The sequence below is a fragment of the Gobio gobio genome (assembly GCF_949357685.1).
Source record: "Gobio gobio genome assembly, chromosome: 21".
NCBI lineage: Eukaryota > Metazoa > Chordata > Actinopteri > Cypriniformes > Gobionidae > Gobio > Gobio gobio.
In genome coordinates, this window is record NC_137117.1 from 43412309 (window position 1) to 43437189 (window position 24881).

Sequence of the window (24881 nt, forward strand, 5' to 3'; positions counted from 1 at the left end):
GTGTGAAACAGCCGTTATATGTCTGAGTGTTACCTTCACAGCGATGATGGTGGTTTGATTGACACCAAATGTTTCCTGAGAGCTAATCTGTAGGGATGCTGTTCCTGTCAGAGACCCAGATGTCAGATGACCTTTATCATCCACTTGGATGAGAGCAGCTCTGTCCGGACAGTCTAGCACACGGTATGACAGTGACCCCTGTCCATCTCTACAGGAAATAACACACATACACTATACAGTTGACACGCAAAGAAATACAAAAAAAAGACTATTCTAATTTTCTAATATCTAATATTCTAATTTTGTCTGTCAAGTTACTAAATATTATTTAATGTCCAGTCTGGCTGACACGATGTGTTGATCTGAACTGAAGCACCTGTTAGTTTGGAGCTTCAGCATGGAGTTTGGGGACATCAGTATCTCCTCTGCTTGAACTTCTGGGTTCAACAGCTGCAGTTTCTCATAGACCTGAAATACGATGTATGGTAGAGTCAATCTTTGCTCACTGTTTAGCAAATGAATGACAGAATGAGTTTCAATCTACCTGAATCTGTATCTCATCATAGAGTTCAAGGGCATTGTCCTCCAGATGTCCAGCCAGAGGAACACTGGCCTTCATCACCACCCTCAATCCAGTGCGGCCTTTACTCCTGCCAAACACACTCATGGCAAAGTTGTGCTCAGCATTGAGCTGTACAGACGCCTGCAGGAGAGATATCACACAAACACTGCTTAAACTGAAGCACAAGTGGAGTGAACTGGAGTGAAGGTTCACCACAGAAATGTGTAAATGCCAACTAATAGACCTGCCACTTGTCCCAGGTAATGCTGAGGTGTTTCTTTGAATCTTTGTTCTTCAAAGAACTCGATCTTGTTGTTGCAACAACCACACATTTTTGTATCACATTTTTAAATTTTATATTGGTACCTTTAAGTATATTTAATTATAAATGTTCCTCTCAAGTAATTTTTTTTTATGTCTAGGTTGTATATTTATAAACTAGTGTTGATTTTACAGTAAACACTTTTTATTTACATTGTAACAAAAGCTCTTCTATTGCCAATAAACTGCTGATACGATCCACATCATGATACAGGGGTTACAAAGTATATAGTACATAGTAATATATTGCAAAACTGTAAGAAAGGTACAGTATAACTAAATAATTTTGCGATATTCCATTGTCTTTTTCCTTTCCTTTTTTAAAAATGTATCGAGAGCCAATACAAAAATATTGAGATACACCGATCAGGCATAACATTATGAGCTTATCTTCTGAGGTAAATTATTCCAGGATTATTCCTCACCACGTCTCAAAATGAGTACATGCACTAAACTTGATGCTTTTATTCAAGTTGATGTGGGTGGGTATATACGCGCATGGATCGCGTCAGTATTTGACTTTAAAAAGAACGCACGCTCTGTGGGCGTGGACACATTAAACCTAATGAAGAGGCTGGCAAACGATTGATATCTCTCTCTTATCAAACAGATTACATAAACAGAGAATATTTTCCGATTTGAATTACATTACTTAAAACCTGACATGTCAATGTTTCTTTAGACATAGGCCTCATGTTTGTGTGACAAGTATTCAATAAGTTACAGTTCATTTTCTGAAGAGTATCAGATTGGACTTCATTGACAGAGGCTGTAGATTGCGCATCATGTTTGTTTTCTTTATTTTGCACAAAGCACAACATTTTGTTTTTATTGTGAGTGTACACAAATATAAGTAGAAGCTTAACAGATTATAATGATGTATAACACTTGCCTGAATGATCAAAATCGACTGAGTATTTTGAGTCTCTTTGGCACTGATAAGAAAACTTTGCAGACCTCAGAGTTTTAACTTCTTGAGCAATTTGAGCTTGTCTGTTTGATCGGACATCAAGGGCGAGCCTTCACTTTATATCAAGCCTTCGCTTTATATATTTGTGTACACTCACAATAAAAACAAAATGTTGAACATGACCCACTGTTTACCACTGTTACTTCCTTGGAGTACTTTTGACAGATACTAACAGCAAGAGCTGCAGTTTAGCAGATGCTCTGACCCAGTCGTTTAGCCATCACACAATTTGGCCCTCGTCAAACTCGCTCAAATCCTTACGCTTGCCCATTTTTCCTGCTTCTAACACATCAACTTTGAGGACAAAATGTTCACTTGCTGCCGAATATATACCACCAACTAAAAGGTGCCGTGATGAGTAGGGTTGGGAACCGAGAACCGGTTCTTATGCAGAACCGAAACTGATTTTTGAAAAATACCAGAACCGCGCGAAATTCCTAAGTTTCGGTTCCGAAAACGGTTCTGGTGCAATGTGTGTGCGAAATACTGGAAGCGTATCCTTTAATAGCGAGTGACAGCCAGTGTTGCCAAGTTCGTGGTTTTCCCGCGGAATTGGGCTACTTAAACACTGTTGACGCGGGCTGTGTTTCATGTCCGCGGGTTGAAGCGACCCCAATTATGTGATATTTAGCCCCGGAAATGCGCATTTTACCGGAGAAGCCCCCCTGAAACGCGATTGGGCTTGTTTTGGGCTAGTTTTGAGTAGCAATTGTGCGGGTTTTGTTGTGAAAACCTGGCAACCCTGGCTCACCTCATCATGAATATTAATTACGTTGCCTGCCGCTTCCAGGAGTGCAACGCAGTTCAGCATTGAAAGCCCTCGCGCTTCACATTTACGGTTTTGCGTCAGATATTTTCTCGTTGACCACCAGCATGGCGAAGAGAAAGTCACAAGTATGGATTCATTTCCAAAGAATGAATGATAATGAAGCAAAATGTAACACATGTGAAAAGTTAATAACATGCAAAGGAGGCTGCACTAGCAATTTGACAAAACATTTGCTACAGCACAGAGTGCCACAGGGCTTATACCAGATTTATAGTCAAAGGCCTATAAAAAAAAATATATATTTGTCAACCGTTGACTCACCATGGTTTAGGTAAGCGTTTAGGCACAATTACCTTTGTAATGCTGAATTGCAATTTATTATTTACAAGTTCACTGAATAACTGAATTACTATTAAATTAATATACAACTAATTAATAAATATAACTAATAAATATAATTTATAACTTGGTTTTATTCAGAGCCAGAGAGATAAAATGTAATAAGACAATTTCAGAGGTGTTCATTTGAAAAAAAAAATGTGTTGCAAGAATGGCTTAATTAATACTGTAATATATGTACAGTACAGGACTTTTTTGACATTGCCAACCTGTAAATTAATTTTAGAGCAAGTAATAAACACAAAATGGATTGTTTGAGTTGCGTATTGTGCCTTTTTCCTTTACCACTAGTTATTTAATAATTTTAATGGAACCGGAATCGGAACCGGAATCGTTAGGCGGAACCGGAACCGGAAAATTTCTCACGATTCCCAACCCTAGTGATGAGATAATCAGCGTTATTCACTTCACCTGTCAGTGGTCATAATGTTACGCCTGATCGGTGTATATATCAAATATTGTCAATACTAGGAAAAATACTGAGACACCAGCACTAATTGTGATGAAGTTAAAATCAACACAAAAATAGTGAAAACAAGCACTGTGCAGCAGAGAAAGAGTTTTATTCTGACCTCTGCGTGGCGTGTGTGGACATCCAGAACGTCCCTCTTAGTTACAGACCAGTGGAAGGTCAGTCCAGGAAGAGCGTTCCCAAAAGAGAAGGGCGTCTGACTACTGCTCAGGCCCATCACATACACCGGCATCTACAGCAAGAGACCAAATCTCTGTAACAATCTAAAATATTTTGTAGACAAAACTTTGAGCAAATCGTAATGCGTGTTTACCAATGTTCCCGTCTTCATTCTGGTGATGGGAGCTCTAATTCTAATGGCCTTCAGCTGCACCACCTCAACATCAACTTGATCCTGTCAATATCAACAATATTGAAATGGTTAGTTCTGACAAAACTTCTGTCATCAACTACTCAAGCTCATGTACTGTAGTTCCTCTTTGAAACACAAATTAAGATATTTTTAATGAAATCTTGATAGATTTCTCTCCCTCCTTTGAAAGTCTGTTCACCCTAAAAGTCTGTTCATCATATAAAGTGATTGTCTCTTCAGAAGACTTGGATAAAACCGCTCGGTTCTTTTGGACAGAGGTGGACATTAACGAAGTACATTTACTTGAGTACTGTACTTAAGTACACTTTTTGAGTATCTGTACTTTACTGAAGTATTTTTTAGGGAAACTTTTACTTTAACTTCACTACATTTTAAAGACGAATATCGTACTTTTTACTCCACTACATTTCTATCAAGGTCTTCGAAGTCGAAAGTCGTTTCTGTAGCAGCTTTGCAAGTCAGTGGATGATTTTTTTTTCTTTGGCAAAATGTAAATGTCTGGGAGAAAGAGAAGCATAGACATATGGATGATGAAAGAGCTCAGTTCAGTCTGTTTTGTGGCTCTCAGATGCCAGAGCACGAGAACTGAATAGAGCTTTCTTGTGTTTTTTTTCCGCACTTAAACAGACCAATTCACACAAAATGTCAATTTCCATTTTGGAAAGTATTCGCGTAAATAAAGTTGATTATGTCACGTAAACAGTTGGAGGAATATCGGATGTGTATCAGTGTGTAGGATTTGTGCATTCTGCCTTAAAGTGACAGCAGCTTTGTAACTTTTATACAAGTATTTAAATTAGTTCAAGATGGTCGTATGGAGCATCACTAATGGCATAGCGTGCATTTATACAACAATGCCACAATAATAAAATAATGCATTGACATAAAAAAGGAAATTTACTTTTGATACTTAAGTACTTTTAAAAGCAAGTACTTCTGTACTTTTACTTAAGTAAAAATAGTTTTTAACAACTTTCACTTGTAACAGAGCAATATTTGACCAGTAGTACTTTTACTTTCACTCGAGTAATGGAGTTGTGTACTTTGTCCACCTCTGCTTTTGGACTTATTTTACATTCTCTTTATGAACGTTTTGAACAGTCAGTGTTTTGGGTGAATAGACTTTCAGTGGAAGGATATCTCAGATTACAATAGATCTTCATTAGTGTTTCGGAGTTGAAAAAGTATTTTATGTGGGGAACGACATGAGGGAGAGTAACTGATTGAGGTGATTTTTGGGTGAACTATCCCTTTAACTCATTTACCACACAGATCAACAAATCTCCACATCTGTTTGTAGAGCATCACCTTTGACACCACAACTAGTTTGCCTGTTTCCGTATCGACAGCCTGAACCACGCCAATTACGGTCATGTTTCCCACCGACAGGCCCTGAACATGACCCAAGCTGTTGACAGAGGCGATGTCGTCATGGGAAAGAGAAAAGAGGATGTTTGACTGAGGCTGCGGTCCTCCCTCTGATGTGATCTACAAAAGAACAGGTGCATCCAGACATCAGAAGACCAATCATAGACATGCTATTACATGACAGACAAACCTCTTGCCCTAATGAGCCAATTAGATGTGTGCTGTTTGAGGCGGCATATTAAGACAAGTGTTAAAGGGTTAGTTCACCCAAAAATGAAAATTCTGTCATTAATTACTCACCCTCATGTCGTTCGACACCCGTCAGACCTCCGTTCATCTTCGGAACAGAAATTAAGATATTTTAGTAGAAATCTGATGGCTCTGAAAGGCCTCCATTGGCTCAATGGCACTTTACACTCTCAAGACCCTTAAAAGGCACTAAAGACGTCGTTACAAAGTCCATCTCACTACAGTGGCTCTACAATAACTTTATGAATCGGCGACAATAGTTTTTGTGCGCAAAAAAACCCTAAATAACGACTTATATAGTGATGACGATTTCAAAACACGGCCTCATGAAGCTTCGAAGCGTTATGAATCAATGAGCCGAATGATGATTCGGATCGCGTGTCAAACTGCTGAAATTTGGCGATTCAAACTGCTGAATCGACTCACTGATTCATAACGCTTCGAAGCTTCATGAGGCCGTGTTTTCAAATCGTCATCACTATATAAGTCGTTATTTAGGGTTTTTTTTGCGCACAAAAACTATTCTCGCCGATTCATAAAGTTATTGTAGAACCACTGTAGTGAGATGGACTTTGTAACGACGTCTTTAGTGCCTTTTAAGGGTCTTGAGAGTGAACCGTGCATTGAGCCAATGGAGGCCTTTCAGAGCCATCAGATTTACACTAAAATATCTTCATTTGTGTCTGAAGATGAACGGAGGTCTGACGGGTGTCGAACGACATGAGGGTGAGTAATTAATGACAGAATTTTCATTTTTGGGTGAACTAACCCTTTAAAGAAACACCTCAAAGTGAACAGAAAAGCTGAAATGAGGAGATGTTATGTAAATTATATTAACGGATTAATTATTGTGATTACAATACTGAGATAAATAACTGACAGTAGGGCTGCTCGATTATGGCAAAAATCATTATCACCATTATTTTTGGTCAATATTAAAATAACGATTATTATTGGGTGATATGATCAGTCTTTTACGATTTGAATCATTTTAAATATCAGTGAAATTGTACAATCATCGATACTAGTAGTAAACAGAGACAGTAATACAAAAAGAACAAAAAAACCTAATTGCAAACAAAATGGACAAAAATACAAATTAAATAAACAGTGTTTTTAGTTTTTCAGTGATATTCAGATAAGTAATAGCCTACTAGAGAATGTAATAATCAAATGTAAAATAACACTGCAGTCTTACCGCACACATTAAACATAGATTAATCCTTATTTACGCTACTTAAGTTAGTCAAGGTCAGTGAGAGATTTTCCTTTGTTGTTTGTTTAGGGGAATGATGGTGAAAGATGCCCCCCTCTTAAGAACAATGTGGATTCACTTTTAACCTGTAACATTTCAATATAAATTCAGCATGTGCAGGGTGATGACACTTCAGCCAATGTCTTATTACAGGAAATAAAGAGAAACATTTGCTAATTTAGTTGTTAGCACAAAATGTCAAATATTACAAGAGGGGTAAGTTGGCCTACTACTGGGATAAACTTTTACAGAATGTATAAATGACTTTATGACAAGATGTGTCATAATAGCAACACTATAAATGCAAATTTAATGATTTCACTCAACTAACCTATAGGTTTTAATGAAAGCAAGGATGTCTGAAATGTACATCCAATATATGGAAATACTGAATAATAACCACATTATTGTAATGTGGTTATTATTCAGTATTTCCATACATTGGATGTACATTTCAGACATCCTTGCTTTCATTAAAACCTATTATTACATTTAAAAAAATAATGATTTTTATCCATTCATCCAGCACAAGACACTCACTGGATCTCATTCACTATTGTGTGGCCTGTTCATTTTTATATCCACAGGAGAACTTCACATGGAAAATATAATTAATGTGAGAACACATGCGTATGCACAATTTGTTCTTAAAGAGCACCTATCATGGAATTTTGAAATGTACCTTTCATGTAGTGTGTAACATAGATCTAAGTGAACAAAAACATCCTGTATAGTTTGAAATATGACAGTGCACCGTATATATAGTTATTTTCTTTCAAAAGTAAGAGTCGACTGAGTAATTTTTAAGAATCGTTAGAGGACCGAAGCTTTTTCTCTGACTAGATGACGTCAACTTGTCAAGTTATTTGAATACGATACGCCCACTTATAGCTCCAAGACGCCAGTGAAAACTAGAAAACATCATGGAGACGAGACGCTGTGTTCTGAAGTGCCACTCAAAAGCAAACTTTTTTCATCTGCCCAAGGATGAGCATTTGAAGACTAAGTGGCTTGAAGACAAACCATACATCGACGCGATTGAGTGTTTATTAATCGTCAAATGTATGTTTCGCGATCTCAGGAAGCTTTTATTATGGACTTCTATTATGGCACATGGTTCTTCTTCGTCTGTCTGTGCCATATATGGACTACATGTGCTCAGAGCGCCCTCCGGCTGCCAGGATGAGCTGAAAACAACACATAAGAGACTCAATCGCTCATGATTAGGCTACATCTGCGCATTTTGAGGAAGTATTGAATAAAAAATACTCCTCTGTTTAGAAATTTGACACAGACATATGAGAATCTATCAATATGTCTCCTCATCTGCACACTTTTGAACTAAAAGCCCTGAGGGATGTTGATTTGTCGCGAGTCTTCGTGAGGAGAATAGAGGAGTTTTTTTATGAATGAGATCAGCTGAGGCTCATATTACAATCAAACGGTACAGACGCGGTTTTCATATTCATAACTCCTGACACATATTCCCAAGGTCCCATTCCGCATGATCCCATTGTTCAAACTTTAGTTAGTGTGTAATGTTGCTGTTAGAGCATAAATAATACCTGTAAAATTATAAAGCTCAAAGTTCAATGCCAAGCGAGATATTTTATTTAACAGAAGTTCCCTTTCAAAGCCTACAGCGAACGGCTGGCTTGGACTACATCCTGGTACTTCCTTCTTTAATTACGTCAGTAGAGCAGTAGAACAGACTTACCTCCGCCCACAAAGAAACGCGAAAAAGGGGGCGCGGTCTTGTTGCTGTCCCACGTGGAGAAGCGGACGTGTCGCGTGGAGAAAAGGAACTGTTGCGTTGAGTGTGTTTATCACCATGTCGTCGAGACGCTGTTATTTTCATCCAGGAGTCAAATCACCTTTGTTTGGCTTTCCCAGGGACGCTGTAGAGATTATTGAACGCATACATCTCCCCGTTAAGAGGCGTGACCTTTCCAACGTGCGCTAAGCTGCTGTCGAATCACAACACAGGAACTGCTGGCACGTGCGCTAAGCTGCGGTCGAATTACAACACGGTAAGCGCTTGCACAATCAGAACTCGTTACGTGTTTCTGAAGGAGGGACTTCATAGAAAGAGGAAATCACCAGCCGTTTTTAGGACAGTGGAAACAGCGGTACACAGATAAGTACATTGTGTGAAAAATACTGTGTTTTTTTACACGCGAAACATGAACACATGTTATATTGCACACTGTAAACACAATCAAAGCTTCAAAAAAACACGAAGAACGGGACCTTTAACAAATTACTGTCACTATAAAACTTTGATGGGCGTTCCGTTTCCGAAAATATCTGCAGAGACTCTACCAATCACAACTGACTGTGTCATCGGACCAATCAGCACAGATTAGCGTCACGTAAAGGCGGGGTTTTGAAAAGTGAATCACTAAAGGAATCATTTGAGAATCGCTGTCAAAACAGGTAAAAATAAATGCATTTTATAAGAAAACTAAAGTCTTTTTTGTCATTGCATGAATGCAAAACTGTTGTTGGGGACTTCTAAAACAATATTTGGAACATTTTAAATGCCATGATAGGTGCTCTTTAATGAATTTGCAGTATATTCAAAATGAGTGACTGCATACTAGAGGTAAATAATTTGCATAAAATATGCCCAAACATTCTCCACTAAAGGGCTTTCTGCACCACCTTTGTCATTCTCAGCAAACATATGGCACCTTTTACAAAGACCTCTCATTAGCCAGCTGTTTTTACAGAGAAACCTTGCAGCTTGAGCTATAAACACACCTTTCTAACAGCTTATGACGAAATATATAGTATAAAGATGAATTTATCTACACATAAAATTTCATTGTACATTTATAAGAGTATGATTTTTGCATGCGTGTGGTTACTTTAACATTTTTTGCACATTTAGAATAAATGTTAGTACAAAAAGTTATGAATAATGATTTGTTTGTGAAAACACACACAACATTTCACACACGTACACTCATGGTTAGTGTATGAGACCCAATAGCTAGCACATGAATTGTGTATGCAAATCAAAATATTTATTCCAATTTTATTTATTTTTTTCTTTAAAAAAAAATCTGAATACTTTGCATTCATGTAAACAGTCTGTTCATCAACCAGAATGATTTAATTCTGAACTAATTCTGAATTTTGAACTACAGCTCTAGACTGCAGCATTGTCTTGTGTTTTGTGTGTTCAACAGCTCATTTACACATCAGGTCTGAGTGCATTAGACAAGAGGAAAGTAAGTGAAATGTACTGGAATAAATACACATTTGAGAAAAAGATTTATGCACCTGCATCATTGCTCCAACTATTAGAGTGACTTTCCTGGGCAGCAGTCTGAAGGGGGGAAAGACCTACAGATAATAAAAACACATTCAAGAAAAAGTTATATCATCATGAAGGATCTGAGGATCCAATTTAAGTTTCCAGCAGCAAAATCTGTGTGTGTGTGTGTGTGTGTAGCTTCAAGAGGGCAATAATACGTTTGTGTTTTTTTCTATTTGCTTTATTTCTTTAGCTACTATTTACATAAATTATTTTATTCAATCATTTATATTCAATTATTCAATCAGTTTTACCATTTATCATCCATAATCATTTAATCGTGTTATTTGTTTATTTTATATAAACAAATTACTTACTTTTTTAACTGAAACTAGAAAAATAGTTTGTCATTTTAATCCTATTGTTTTTATATTTATTTGGTTGAGTATTTTGTCGGTCTTGGTTAATTTGCTGTTGTAGTCTGTAAAGACATTTGAAATAAATGAAATCATCGAAGTGATATAAAACTGTAATGCGATAATGCGACCTGGCTGGAACTACTTTAGCCGTGCGTTTACTGGAAAATAATTGCACACCTTAAAACGTTCAGTAATCAGAATCAAACATTCAGCAGCCCTGTAGTACAACTATGAAAGCTAAGCAATCCATTCAAAAAGCTGTAGATGACAACACAGAAGAGGCTTACTTCAATTTGCTGGGGTGTAGAGGTGATTTTTCTGCCATTTTTGTCAATGACAACAGCAGACACACTGGTTTGTCCGATCACCAGACCTTTGACCAGAAATGTAGCCGTATCTTCTTCTGATGAATCGGGCAGAGTTCTGACAAACAACAGAAGTTTATTAGCTTTCACAGATGCCAGAACATCAAGTAAAGAAGATCTGGAATTGGTTACTCACTGCAGAGATATAATGGACGACGCTGCCCTCAGCTTCAGGTTCATGACAGAGAAATATTTGGACAGGAAAGGCTTCTTGTTGCCATCCAAAACCCGTACGTATGCTTTGACTGACTTGCCGATCTCAACCTGAAATGATTGTCTCATCTAAATTTCACCTCAAAATTGTTTGTTTGGGAAATTCCTGTGAAATTTATTTTAAAGTGCCCCTGTTATGCTATTTTAAAGTTTCCTAATTTTGTTTTGCCGTCTTCTACAGCAGGTTTACATGCATCAAAGGTCAAAAAACATTTTCATTTTCTCATAATATACATTGATTCGTCTACCGCATAAAGTGTGTGTTTCGGAAGTCAACGGCCATTACCATAAATGTGCTTCAGCTCCGTCCTGAGGCTTCCTCAGCGATTGTACACACTGTAAAGACAGCAACGATGATGTTGAGTTTGCCATATAAATCTGAGCGTGAGTCCGATGATGAAACATTGGAAGAATTTATTCAACCCGAACGAAGGATGTTTCTCAGTGATACACTACTCGTTTTGTTCCGTTGTCACACAACATGTTAGAAGTCTTATTTCCATTCTTCTAGTGATCCTTTATGTTGTTGTTTTATGTAGCTATGGTCCCTTTAAGAATCTTAGGTTTCCGTAAGGAGTAGGGCTGGACGATTAATCAAAAACTAATCGAAATCTAAATTTAGAGCCTCTAACCAATGTAATTTTCCCATGACGGTTATTTCAGTTTTAGTCACGTGACTCCGCCCCGTCAGTCACATCAAGTGCAGCTTGCAGGCACACGGAAAGATGCAGGACTCAGGAGCAGTTATCTTTGTTTATAAATGCTCAAAATTACTACGGTAATTGCATGTTTTACACAGTTTATACACGGAAGTTAATCGCCGTTCTTATATGCGCTGATACACACACAGAGACGGCGCGCGCAAGCCCCGAAGCCAGTTCACTTGCGTCCTCATGAAGTTTGTCAATTAAATGAGTTTAAAGGCTTGCCAGTTTGAACATTCAAGCGATTGTGCACTATTCAAGAACAACGTTATGGAAAACTTCTCCGTTCAAGGCTCATGAGCTTTTTTCTGTGACGTAGAGAGCCAAGCCGTGTCATGCCTCTGATAACGCGCGCACCCAGATCACTTTCACTTGCTCCTCACAAAGCTTTGTCATTTGTATGAGTTTTAAGGCCTGCCAGTTTGAACATTGAAGCGATTTTAGTCCATCAGATGTGTATTATCATGAACTAATGCCTGATCTATTGTGACACACGGACACTCACAGGCAGTGAGACATCACGTGAAGATCGCGCGCGCAGAGAGGAGCGCAGAAACTCATTGTCAACTCTGCCCTGTGATTTATCACTAAAGTAGCTTAGAAACTCAACCGTTATAGCATAGATTTTAATACCTTTTGAAATAAGGGCAAACCACAGCTTCATAATAAATAGAGACGTATGACTAATTCACACACACAATCACTCTCGTTAATGCATTCAAATAAACGTAATGTAGACCTACTGTGCTAATTTATCTGATGTACAACCAACAGAAATCTGCCCCATAGACAATAACTGCTGAAAAGTGAGCAGTTTCATTCAAGTATTTTAAAATCACAAAGAAATGCACTTTCATTAGAAACAAATATCCCACTATATCCCATTATATAACTGATCTGCCCGCATTGACACTATGATAATTGAAATGAGCTGGATGACATCACTGTTTTCTCCAGAGCGGCTGTACAGCCGAATCGAATTCTGTTGCATTATTTTCCAGTTTAACACTGTGAAGCTGCTATATAAATAAAGGTGACATGACTTGACATCTCCATACGTCTTATGCCTTTTGTAGCATTGTGGGTATGTATTGATTGTTGAATCTACGATTGCAGATCATTATTTGGGGACGGTTACATTTTATAAAGTTGACCATTAGAATTCTGTTATTTACCATCTTTATTACTATTGCGCTAATGTAATGATAATATAATATTATATGCTAATGGTTGTGCTATTCCTAGTTCAGACCTTAAAAGTTCATATTACATATAAATAAGTGATTAACTGCAGGTTAAAATATTATTCCATAAATAACATTCAGAGATGTCTACTAAATTCATCATTTGTAATAGTAAAAACACAGGTATTTAATTCATATAATTTGAGTTGGTATATCTGTACATGTTAAAGGGCAAGCTAATTATTATGCTGATTATGCCTATGTATGTTTCACAGCACAATCAATAACGGTGCATATGTTAGCTGAGCACTAACTTGAAAAACTGATGTAAGAAAGTTTGCAAAACAAATCTTGCCCCATCCTTTATCTTTACTCAAAGTAGTAAGAACGACAGACAATCCGCATTAATAGACACAGTTTTAAGTAATAGTGGCCCACAGCTGATCAGCAGAAGTATTTCAGTGAGACAGTAATAACGCGAGTTAGCAAGAGACTTGCACAATATAAAACACAAAACTACGCATTTTGAACACCCAGGAGAAAATATATACATCAATAATAAATAGGGATGCAGGATTCGGTTCGGATTCGGCCGAATATTGTTTTTTTTGACGGGGTTAGGTTTTTCCATAATGACGCCGCCGTTGAAAGTGAAACTCATGAACAGAAAACGTGGCAGTACTTTAAGTCAAAAGAAGGCGATTCCAGTCGAGCTACATGTTCAGTTTGCAATGCCGATTTGTCTCGTGGTGGCAAGGACCCTGAATAACAGCCGCTGTTAAAATATTCGCGTATGAAACATCCGAAAGAATATGAGTTGTGCATGAAGGAATACAGACAGCGTCCAAAATTTATTTTCTTTTACCGTGCAAACAGCCGCATACAGATCAGATAAAATATAAATAAAAAGAATAAAATAAATAGGCCTACACTAAATATTTTTCACTTAAATAATTACCAAATTAAAATGACACAACGAAAATACACTGAATCCGTTTGAAGCTTTGAAGAACCGGAATCGCTATTTTTTTTTTTGGTCAAATAAAAATAGCAGGCCTAGGCTACCACACCTTGAATGTTTTTTTTTATTTTTTTTTTTAAGTAACATGTCTAAGTGATGTGGGTTAGTCTGGAGCGCAGCCTATTGACAGTTAAACCCACGGCAGAAAACATCCTCTCAATCCTTCTGTCTCCGCACTGCAACTCTCCGTTGTGCTGTTCTTTGAAACGACAGAGGACGACTCGGGGTAATTTTTCTACAAACCATCAGGAAACAGCGGTGAGAAGAACATACGTGACAATGTTTACTTTAGTAAACTTGACCAAAGCCACACTATTAAAAGCCTTAAACAAGGCTTCAGATGGCACTGATGTCCCGGGAATAGAGATAACGCCTCGCTAGAGCGGCCAGCCTCGGGAAGCCGTTCATTTGCTCTCCACCAGTCGGGAGCTTGTACTACTGCTGTATTTTTCTGTCGAAATGCTCCCACACAGTAAGCTTTTCCATTGCTTCATTTTGCGAGATATATCTGGTTTGTGGTTACACATGTCGACGTGCTCCGTGAGTGAACAAATAACGCTATACAACATTTCTTAACCACGCATCAAAAAAACCAAACAAAAAAATGTTAAAAACATTTAAACCGTTTAACTGATAGTATTAATCGGTCAAAGTTCTTACTTTCGGTTAACGGTTAAATGGTCAATAGCATCCCTACACTGCTGTGGACATTGTTTACTTCATTAATGTGTTTACTGTGATAATGGACTGAGGATGGCAGTAGGATTCGGTATTCGGTTTCGGATTCGGCAGAATCTTAACCAGTGGATTCGGTATTCGGTTTCGGATTCGGCAGAATCTTAACCAGTGGATTCGGTATTCGGTTTCGGATTCGGCAGAATCTTAACCAGTGGATTCGGTATTCGGTTTCGGCAGAATCTTAACCAGTGGATTCGGTATTCGGTTTCGGATTCGGCTGAATCTTAACCAGTGGATTCGGTATTCGGTTTCGGATTCGGCTGAATCTTAACCAGTGGATTCGGTATTCGGCCGAACCTCAAAAATCTTGATTCGGTGCATCCCTAATAATAAATCATAATTACAGGTTGTGATTCTGAGGAGAATGTTGGTCCAAATAAACTGGGTACGGATTCATCTTTCCAGAGAAAGTGCTTTCCGAATCCCGAATTGAACTCCAGGATTTGAGAAGCAGTCATCAGTAAAATGACGTTTGAGGGTCAAGTTGTTCGTGGGAGGACAACGTACAACATTATGCAAATGTATTTTCTAGTGGTGTACAACCGTCATGCAGTGGGACTCGTAAAGGCGGTTCAGAGTCGATTCTTTCTTTTGGGGGACAATAACTATTTATTGTGCACTTTTCGACTTTACAACTTTGCAGAACATTTACATTCACACAGCGATATTACGCACGGCATGAAATTAAATATTCAAAAAACCATAATAGGGGCACTTTAACACATTTTTTTTAAAATGGATGTCACTAACCTTGTCGACCACACGCACATAAACTTCCAGAATATCAGAGATGTGAACTGTAGCCGTAGCGGGGGAAGGAAAGGTCAAACAAAGGTCATGAACCATCACCTGCAAGACTCCCGCCTGAGCTGGGACAACCTGAGTTACAATGAAATGAGATTAGATTCAAATTAAACTAAATTGATTTCACAGTGTGCAGAAGAAACAAGTTATTACCAATTTATATTGTGCAGTCAGCTGTAGAGCTCACTAACAGAAGTCCACTAATGTCTTTGAGAACAATATCAATGAAATATTTTTTTTCAAACATTTTAAAACACAAAGATCAGACAGCAATTTTCAGCATTGAACAACTGAAAATACTAGAAAATGTAATTAATGTGCAGAGTTTGTGAAATACTTTAAATTAATGTTCCACTTTCAACACAAGTTAAGCTTTAATGGCCATTTCACATGAAATCTTAACTTATTTCTCAGTTTACAAAAGTGAAAAAAGTGTAACAGAAACACATAATATTTATAATATAATATTTTCTGTGTAAAGTTACAACTTCTTAGCCTAGATATCTAGATACACCCTAGTGGCAGCAAATCTAATTTGCAGCCAGGGTAGTCTAGCAACTCTCCGTTGGCGTGCGAACTGGAAAAACCAAACTCTGGTCATGCCAATCACATTGTGTATAGAATCGGTGGGCAGGCTTAACATAATGACGGCAGAGTTGCGGTGGTTCCGCGTGCTACTCGTAAACAAAGAAGCTGGCGAACAGCAGTCTTTCGAATCGACTCTGGAAGACTTGGAGTTAAGCTTTTCTTTGAGAAAAGAACAAAGAACGGCACTGAAGTCATTCTTAAGAAAGGAAGATGTGTTCGGAGTTTTGCCAACTGGATATGGCGAAAGTTTAATCTATCAACTAGCTCCGCTTCACCTTCTTCGTTCCTCTGGTTGGTTGTAGCGCTATCCTATTGCGTGCAGAGGGAATTTGAAAGACAACCGTTTCCCCTCGGATTGAACCCTGCCAATGGGGAGTTCCCAGACCCAACATCTTGATGTGGGTCTGGCTTGTCAGGCTAACAACTTCTGCCATGACCATGTAAATTCCAGTAATTAACTGCTCAAGACAAACAAGGGCCTCATGAACAACCATCACAAAAAAAACAAAACAGCCGTGGATCATCCAGGTGACGACACACAGTATTGAGAATTAATGGTTCATAAACTTTTGAACAGGGTTATTTTAAAGGGTTAGTTCACCCAAAAATGAAAATTCTGTCATTAATTACTTACCCTCATGTCGTTCGACACCCGTCAGACCTCCGTTCATCTTCAGACACAAATGAAGATATTTTAGTGTAAATCTGATGGCTCTGAAAGGCCTCCATTGGCTCAATGCACGGTTCACTCTCAAGACCCTTAAAAGGTACTAAAGACGTCGTTACAAAGTCCATCTCACTACAGTGGTTCTAAAATAACTTTATGAATCGGCGACAATAGTTTTTGTGCGCAAAAAAACCCTAAATAACGACTTATATAGTGATGACGATTTCAAAACACAGCCTCATGAAGCTTCAAAGCGTTATGAATCAGTGAGTCGAATGATGATTCAGATCGCGTGTCAAACCGCCAAACTGCTGAAATTTGGCGATTCAAACTGCTGAATCGACTCACTGATTCATAACACTTCGAAGCTTCATGAGGCCGTGTTTTGAAATCGTCATCACTATATAAGTCGTTATTTAGGGTTTTTTGCGCACAAAAACTATTCTCGCCGATTCATAAAGTTATTGTAGAAGCACTGTAGTGAGATGGACTTTGTAACGACGTCTTTAGTGCCTTTTAAGGGTCTTGAGAGTGAACCGTGCATTGAGCCAATGGAGGCCTTTCAGAGCATCAGCTTTACACTAAAATATCTTCATTTGTGTCTGAAGATGAACGGAGGTCTGACGGGTGTCGAACGACATGAGGGTAAGTAATTAATGACAGAATTTTCATTTTTGGGTGAACTAACCCTTTAATAGATTCCACAATTTTTTTTGTCTTGTGGACTATATTTAAAAAATATATATATATAAAATATCTTATTCAGGAGAGTACTAAATAAAAAATAACATGCATTTTGTATGATCTCTTTTGTTTAGTTAAAATTATTCACATTTAAACAGATTCTGCAAGTGGTTCACATACTTTTTCTTGCCACTGTATACATTAGTGCTGTCAATTGATTAAAAAAATTAATTGCAATTTTTTTCTGTAATTAATCGTGATTAAAAAAAATTTTTTATTGTAATAATTTCATAGTTACTCTCCAAATTAATGTAGAAACAACTTAAATACAGTATATTTGAAATATTTGTTTTAATGGCATCTTTTTATGATACTAAAACTGCTACTGAGGTCTCAGATTTCTTTTTTACATTAATGATATAGACATTCAACATTATAGTATAACTGAGCTATATCAATTTCAAGTGAACTTAAAACAATCTTCACATAAACTCATTACAATAAATGTCATATTTACCTGTGGCCTTCCTACTTGTCTAACAGTTAGGAAATATTCATAAATTGAATAGTTTATGTTAAAATTGCTATCAAACTGTCAGCACTGCATAAATACAATACCTCCTTATTAAAGGTACAATTTTCTCTGTTACCTTTGTTCTCTGATTAACATTAATGACTGACAGCATTAGTGGCTGCTGTTCCTTTAAGATCTGCCGCTGCCGAACATGACGCGGATCTGACGTGCTGTCACGCGAATCTCATTTTCTCCACAACTCTTTTAAGCTCATTTAAGACGTTATTTAACTCGTTTAAGACTGCTCTTATGAGAATACTTCACAAAATGGGCATTTTGGTGTGTTATTTTTCATTCAAGCTTGACGAGAACTCTATTCTGGCGCGCGTCTTTCAGACAAGGGCTGCATCTCAATCTGCTCCCTAGTTCAGTAGTCAGGGCTCTGATCAGGGGGATATACTGATTCACCACCTAGGAAACTAGGGAGCTGATTGAGACGCACCCAGGAAATTCACAGTTCTCTTTTGTCTTGTGGTGCTTGAATGCGTTTAAAGCATTTACATGAATAAGAGTGTGATCATATATGGTAAAGCTAGCCAAAGGATGATAGAAAAAAATGGATGCAGCGTTAAATATTTTTAACGCGTTAAACGGAAAAAAAATTATCACCTGCGTTAATGCGCAAATTTTGACAGAACTAATATATTATATATTTACTTACAAAAACGCACGCTTTGCTTCCGAAGACATTTATTAATCCCCTGGAACTGTATGGATTACTTTTATGAAGAATGGATTTTTACAGTTTTTAAAAAATATACTACAAGTGCACATTGATTACAATAAAACACACCTATTTTTCACATGAGAAAGATACCAGAAAGCTATTGTTTACAACTGTTTTATTGTTTCACTCACACCAAAGAGTGTGTCTACTAAATGAGAATCCTTTACTGTCGTCTAGAGCAGAGATGTTAAGTATAGGCTTTCCTGGTTACGACACTGTCAATAACACACTTAATGGGAATAGAATAGTTACAGGTCTATAATAACTTAAACCCATGGGATAAAATATTAATTCCTCTTTTTCTTATTAAATAAGGTGATTTGTAATATAGTGCACGAATACCGAATTGAGTTCTCTCGTGCCTTCTTGCACTTGAAAGGACAAATACACACAACCCAACCCTAATGTATAGTTTAAATAGTTTTTTTTGCAGTAAACAAAACACCACTGACAGAACTTATCTTCTATTGAACCTGGAACAATCCTTTAAAATGTTACCTGAGCAATTCCCTGGGACTCCTGAAACGTGACCTCTGCGATTCCACCAACGCTTGCATTGACGTAGAAATAACCGGAGCCCTGCTGCAGAGTCAGATCCGCCTGCAGAGAAGCGTGTGTCAGACACACTGTACAAACTCTTTCAGGCACAGCAGAGTTTGTGTGTGTGTGTGACCTTACCGCCACATCGGGATGGTTGTATATGGTGATGGTGTCAGGGGTCACCCTCACATCCTCTACTAACAGAAGGTCAAGCGTGGCCGAGACGGCGGTCAAAGGATCAAACTATCACACACACATGTAAACATAACACACATGAATCAGAGTTCCAATTTAGACTGAAGTTCAATAATGATAATAAGGGGCAGTGGTCCACCAATATTTTCTGCTGGCTGATGCCGATATCTTAGAGAGCAGGGCGGCAGATATAAAGCAATATACAGGGAGTGCAGAATTATTAGGCACGTTGATTTTCTGATCATATTTTTTTTCCAGGCACATTTGACCAATTCCAAACCACAGTAATCCTAATAACTACTATTGATTTAGTATTTAATAATGTATAAGTGATATATAATTGTTCATGAAGGCTGGAAATGAAAATCACCTTATATTCAGGTGTGCAGAATTATTAGGCATGTTTTCTTTTACAGATAAATTGAGCCAAAAAAGAGATTTAACTCAGACTGAAAAGTCAAAAAGTATTAAATGCCCATGAGAAGGATGCAATACTAATGCAATACTAGACATTGCAGTTAAGGCATGACCACTGGACAGTGAAATGCTCGTTGGGTCAGCAGGATCTGACAAAAACAGGTGGTGAAGAAAAGACCGGAGTTTGGGAGTTCATTTTTAGTCCATCTCTGCAAAACGGACTTCAGGATGGACTAAAATGAACTCCCAAAACGTACTGCCAGATTCTGGAAGATGAATTCTTCAAACAGTGGTACTAGAGGATGTGGTGCTGGTCCTTCAAGAGTCACTCTCAACCTATCTGTCCATAAAGCCTATAAAAAAACCTTCTTCATGTATTTTACAACACTTCAGCTTGTGATTCTTATCTAGTGGGGGTCATTTTTTAGGATTCTTTACCTAACTGAAGTCTCTGAGATCCTGACACCTTGCACTTCTGGAGACTCCAGGTAGGTTGCAGCTCTGGAAAATGGTGGCGCTGGAGACTAAAGGGTTCCTGATGGTTTCACCCTTAATTCTTCACTTTAATTCTTAATTCTTTTGCGGTTAATAGGTGTCTTTACTTCACCACCTGTTTTTGTCTGACCCTGCTGACCCAACGAGCATTTCACTGTCCAATGGTCACGCCTTAACTGCAATGTCTAGTATTGCATCCTTCTCATGGGCATTTAATACTTTTTGACTTTTCAGTCTGAGTTAAATCTCTTTTTTGGCTCAATTTATCTGTAAAAGAAAACATGCCTAATAATTCTGCACACCTGAATATAAGGTGTTTTTCATTTCCAGCCTTCATGAACAATTATATATCAATTATACATTATTAAATACTAAATCAATAGTAGTTATTAGGATTACTGTGGTTTGGAATTGGTCAAATGTGCCTGGAAAAAAAATATGATCAGAAAATCAACGTGCCTAATAATTCTGCACTCCCTGTATATGATATCAAATGTCCAGAGTGGTACTACAGTGGGGAACATATGCATGTAAGAGACCACTATATACACTTGTTGCAGAGATGACAGTAAGGATCTGCCCTAATCTTAATTTTATACAGTATACTTGGAGTAATGTATGCCCTATTAATACGCTTATAATTGATCATCTGATGCACAAGGTTCTTAGAAGAAGTGAAACTGCTGGCCCATACCATATCCCAGTCAGGCTTAGCAGTTACTTCTCTTTCCCAAGAGTATACAGCTGCAATATAGGAATATGGTTGTAATAGAATAGAGTTATATACCTTAGAGACTAAACCACTTGAGGGGGTATTAGAGTTTAGCCACTCCCATAAAGGATGTGGTAGTATATTAGTGGACCAGAAATCTCTCTGACCCTTCCATAGACAGCAATTTAATTAACACTTTCAAGGTCCAGAAAGGTAGTAAAGAGATCATTAAAATAGTCCATGTGACTCCAGTGGTTCAACCTTAATTTTATGAAGCGACGAGAATACGTTTTGTGTGCAAAAAAACAAACAAAAATAACAACTTTATTCAACAATTTCTTGGTTGGTCAGCTCCTGTGTCAGCATCACACGCATGCGTGGTTCACATGTGAACAGCATCGGCCAGTGGGAAGCCGGCGTTCTGGTGTAGCTCTGACGTAACTCGGAAGCAATGAACTGTACTACATCAACAGCGTAGGAGACTGATGACCAATGACCAAGCAATGGTCGAGAAGAAATTGTTGAATTAAGTCGTTATTTTTGTTTGTTTTTTTAAACACAAAAAGTATTCTCGTCGCTTCAACATTAAGGTTGAATCACTGGAGTCACATGGACTATTTTAATGATCTCTTTACTACCTTTCTGGACCTTGAAAATGTTAATTAAATTGCTGTCTATGGAAAGGTCAAAGAGCTCTCGGATTTCATCAAAAATATCTTAATTTGTGTTCTGAAGATGAACGAAGGTCTTACGGGTTTGGAACAACATGAGGGCGGGGAATTAATGACAGAATTAAAAATGTTTTGGTGAACTAAGCCTTTAAAGGCTTGTTTAAATGAAATAAATGCAGATTTTTGGAATGGCAGCAGGTATCCATATAAAAAAGTTTGCTTAATCTATTAGTAGACAAATCTGTTAAACAAACATGGTAAACTAATGAAGACAGAATTGGTGTCTTGGTTCTCAGTCAAAATAAAAGTTCAGCTCACAACATTTAATTGGCCAAACAGAAAAACTGGCCAATGCCAAATCAGGGCTCTAGAGTGCGCCCAAAATTTGTAAGGGTGCGACTCAAATTTTCCTAGGTCGCACCGGTGCACCTAACGTCATTGCATCCACATTGCTGCTTCTCCATGAACAAAGCGTTTGTTCCTTCTCCTTTGACTGAACTAACACACTCATGGTTCGATCATGTTGTGGTCTAAACCAATCAGAGACAGAGATGGGGCGGGTCTTTGCCTCTGATTGGCTGTGGTCCAGATATTCCTGCTCCGTGCTGTGTGTGTGATTGAAATTGCGACCTGAGCAGCACCAGAGAATCAGTTACAGCAGGGCTTGTAAACATAGCTACAGACTTGTGTACTTCATTTGTATTATCTAATTGTGTACTTAAATTTAACAGCTGATTGGTTGATTGTAATCCATTACATACCTTTCTATCAAAGTTTTCTGACATTATCAAGATGAATTTGTTCTGACACAGTTTAACTCTGAGTTCTTTTCATATTTTATTACCATTTTCTAAACTATAGCGAATAAACTGTGATAATGTGAGAAAATGTTGAAGGTGTAAGAATAAATTTAGGTTTGATTGTATGTGTGGCGCTAATGTGTGACTATTAAATGAGCTGCTGCCCAAGAAGAGCCTTTCAAAATTAACCTAAAGCTCCTTTTCAGTTAGAAAGTGTCTGCCAGTCACTGTAGACAGCTGGCTTGGCGTTAGAACAGTCATTTTTGCTTCCTGTGCTGGTTAGCTTTGTTGTTGGCAACAGTAACTGTGGTGATGCTTTGAGGTGATGTGTGTGGTTAGAGAGAGTTGGTCATTTCCTGCGGAGGAAACGAAACGGCTCTTGTTCTCCAGAAATGTCGGTTCAGCCACTCTCTAATCCTCAAGCTGTTGATCGCTCAATCTAAACCAGAGATCCATGATGAACCCATGTCCTCCTGCCCCACATGGCTCTGAATAGCCCTAGTTTCAGGGTCGACTCTAGCACAGGAATGGACTATCGTTGTTGACTCTGAGTGAGCATGTACGTGATATTAGATACAGCAACACTCACTAATTCTTACATAGAACATGACAGTTTAGTGCACTATATCCGCCGGAAGTGAACGAAATGCAGCAAGTATTTTGGACACTGAGATATTACATTGTGCTGGAGCTGTACATGTAGCTTACTTAAAAATAAAAACAACGACAGTCATAGTAACTTTACATTGTAATTATACACCTCTGTGCCAGCTTTGCAATTTCACCAATGTAATATTAATACAAAAAATTTTCCCATAGTTATCCAAAAAAAATTTTAACTTGCCAACAGGAATAAACACATTAATAAGCAAGCATCATTGTATGTTTGAATTATTATTTTTTATCTTGAACTTCTTTTGGTGCCCCCTCAGCACTTTGTGCCGTATGCGCAGCGCGTTATGTGCGTGGTGGGAACGGCGGCGCTGCCTCTAAGGCTTTGTGTCAAAAGAATTGAAGTTAATAGAGTCGATTTATTGTAGATTTGGTTAAGGTAAAAAAAAAACTAAAAACTTTCATATCAAAAAATACTAGAGGAACTCACTCCGCTCAAAACCGCGGCTGCTTCTAGGTGAGACGTTTGATAGCCGACTGCGGTCACCGTGATGGCTGCAACGCCCGATTCATGATGGACAAGAACCGTCTGATGACCTGCAGAAAACATCACACACATACATTATATACATGTATCATAAGGGCTGAGCGGTATGAAGGTATATGATTGTGTGAACCAGTAGATTCATGTAGAAAAATGGAATTTAGACCAACTGAATTCATAATGGTTATTGGTGAATAATGGTGCATCCGGAAAGTATTCACAGAGCATCACTTTTTCCACATTTTGTTATGTTACAGCCTTATTCCAAAATGTATTAAATTCATTATTTTCCTCAAAATTCTACATACAATACCCCATAATGACAATAAGTATTCCCAGCCTTTGCTCAATACTTTGCTGAAGCACCTTTGGCACCAATTACAGCCTCAAATCTTTTTGAGTAGGATGCTACAAGCTTGGTACACCTATTTTTTGACAGTTTATGCCATTCTTCTTTGCAGGACCTCTCAAGCTCCATCAGGTTGGATGGGGAGCATCGGTGCACAGCCATTTTCAGATCTCTCTAAAGATGCTCAATCGGATTCAAGTCTGGGCTCAGGCTGGGCCACTCAAGGACATTCACAGAGTTATCCTGTATCCACTCCTTTGTTATCTTGGCTGTGTGCTTGAGGAAGAGGAACCTTCGCCCCAGTCTGAGGTCCAGAGCGCTCTGGAGCAGGTTTTCATCATGGATGTCTCTGTACTCCGCCGTCGGTGTATGAATGAATGGGTTAATGTGAGGCAATATGTAAAGCGCTTTGGTGGCCATGGGTCTGTTGAAAGCACTATACAAATGCAGTCCATTTACCATTTACATTGCTGCATTCATCTTTCCCTCGATCCTGACCAGTCTCCCAGTTCCTGCTGCTGAAAAACATCCCCACAGCATGATGCTGCCACCACCATACTTCACTGTAGGGATGGTATTGGCCCGGTGATGAGCCATGCCTGGTTTCCTCCAGACATGCAGAACATGCCATTCTGGCCAAAGAGTTCAATCTTTGTTTCATCAGACCAGAGAATTTTGTTTCTCATGGTCTGAGAGACCTTCAGGTGCCTTTTCACAAACTCCAGACGGGCGTTCATGCGCCTTTTCCTGAGGAGTGGCTTTTGTCTGGCCACTCTACCATACAGGCCTGATTGGTGGAGTGCTGCAGAGATGGTTGTTCTTCTGGAAGGTTCTCCTCTCTCCACAGAGAAAGGCTGG

At 38.3% G+C, this 24881-nt stretch overlaps 1 protein-coding gene across 1 annotated transcript in view; it reads right to left on the reverse strand.

Annotated features, from left to right (window-relative positions):
- The window catches only part of nup210 (nucleoporin 210), an 88597-nt gene that overhangs the window by 23034 nt on the left and 40682 nt on the right, over positions 1 to 24881 (reverse strand). The window contains exons 18-30 of the mRNA XM_079803120.1: positions 23621 to 23727; positions 19367 to 19471; positions 19187 to 19288; positions 15395 to 15523; positions 10921 to 11048; positions 10707 to 10842; positions 10027 to 10089; positions 5175 to 5354; positions 3807 to 3887; positions 3594 to 3725; positions 545 to 703; positions 377 to 468; positions 34 to 208 (exon numbers count right to left, since the gene is read on the reverse strand). Coding sequence (XP_079659246.1) covers positions 34 to 208; positions 377 to 468; positions 545 to 703; positions 3594 to 3725; positions 3807 to 3887; positions 5175 to 5354; positions 10027 to 10089; positions 10707 to 10842; positions 10921 to 11048; positions 15395 to 15523; positions 19187 to 19288; positions 19367 to 19471; positions 23621 to 23727 — 1589 coding nt within the window. The remainder of the gene's footprint in view (positions 1 to 33; positions 209 to 376; positions 469 to 544; positions 704 to 3593; positions 3726 to 3806; positions 3888 to 5174; positions 5355 to 10026; positions 10090 to 10706; positions 10843 to 10920; positions 11049 to 15394; positions 15524 to 19186; positions 19289 to 19366; positions 19472 to 23620; positions 23728 to 24881) is intronic.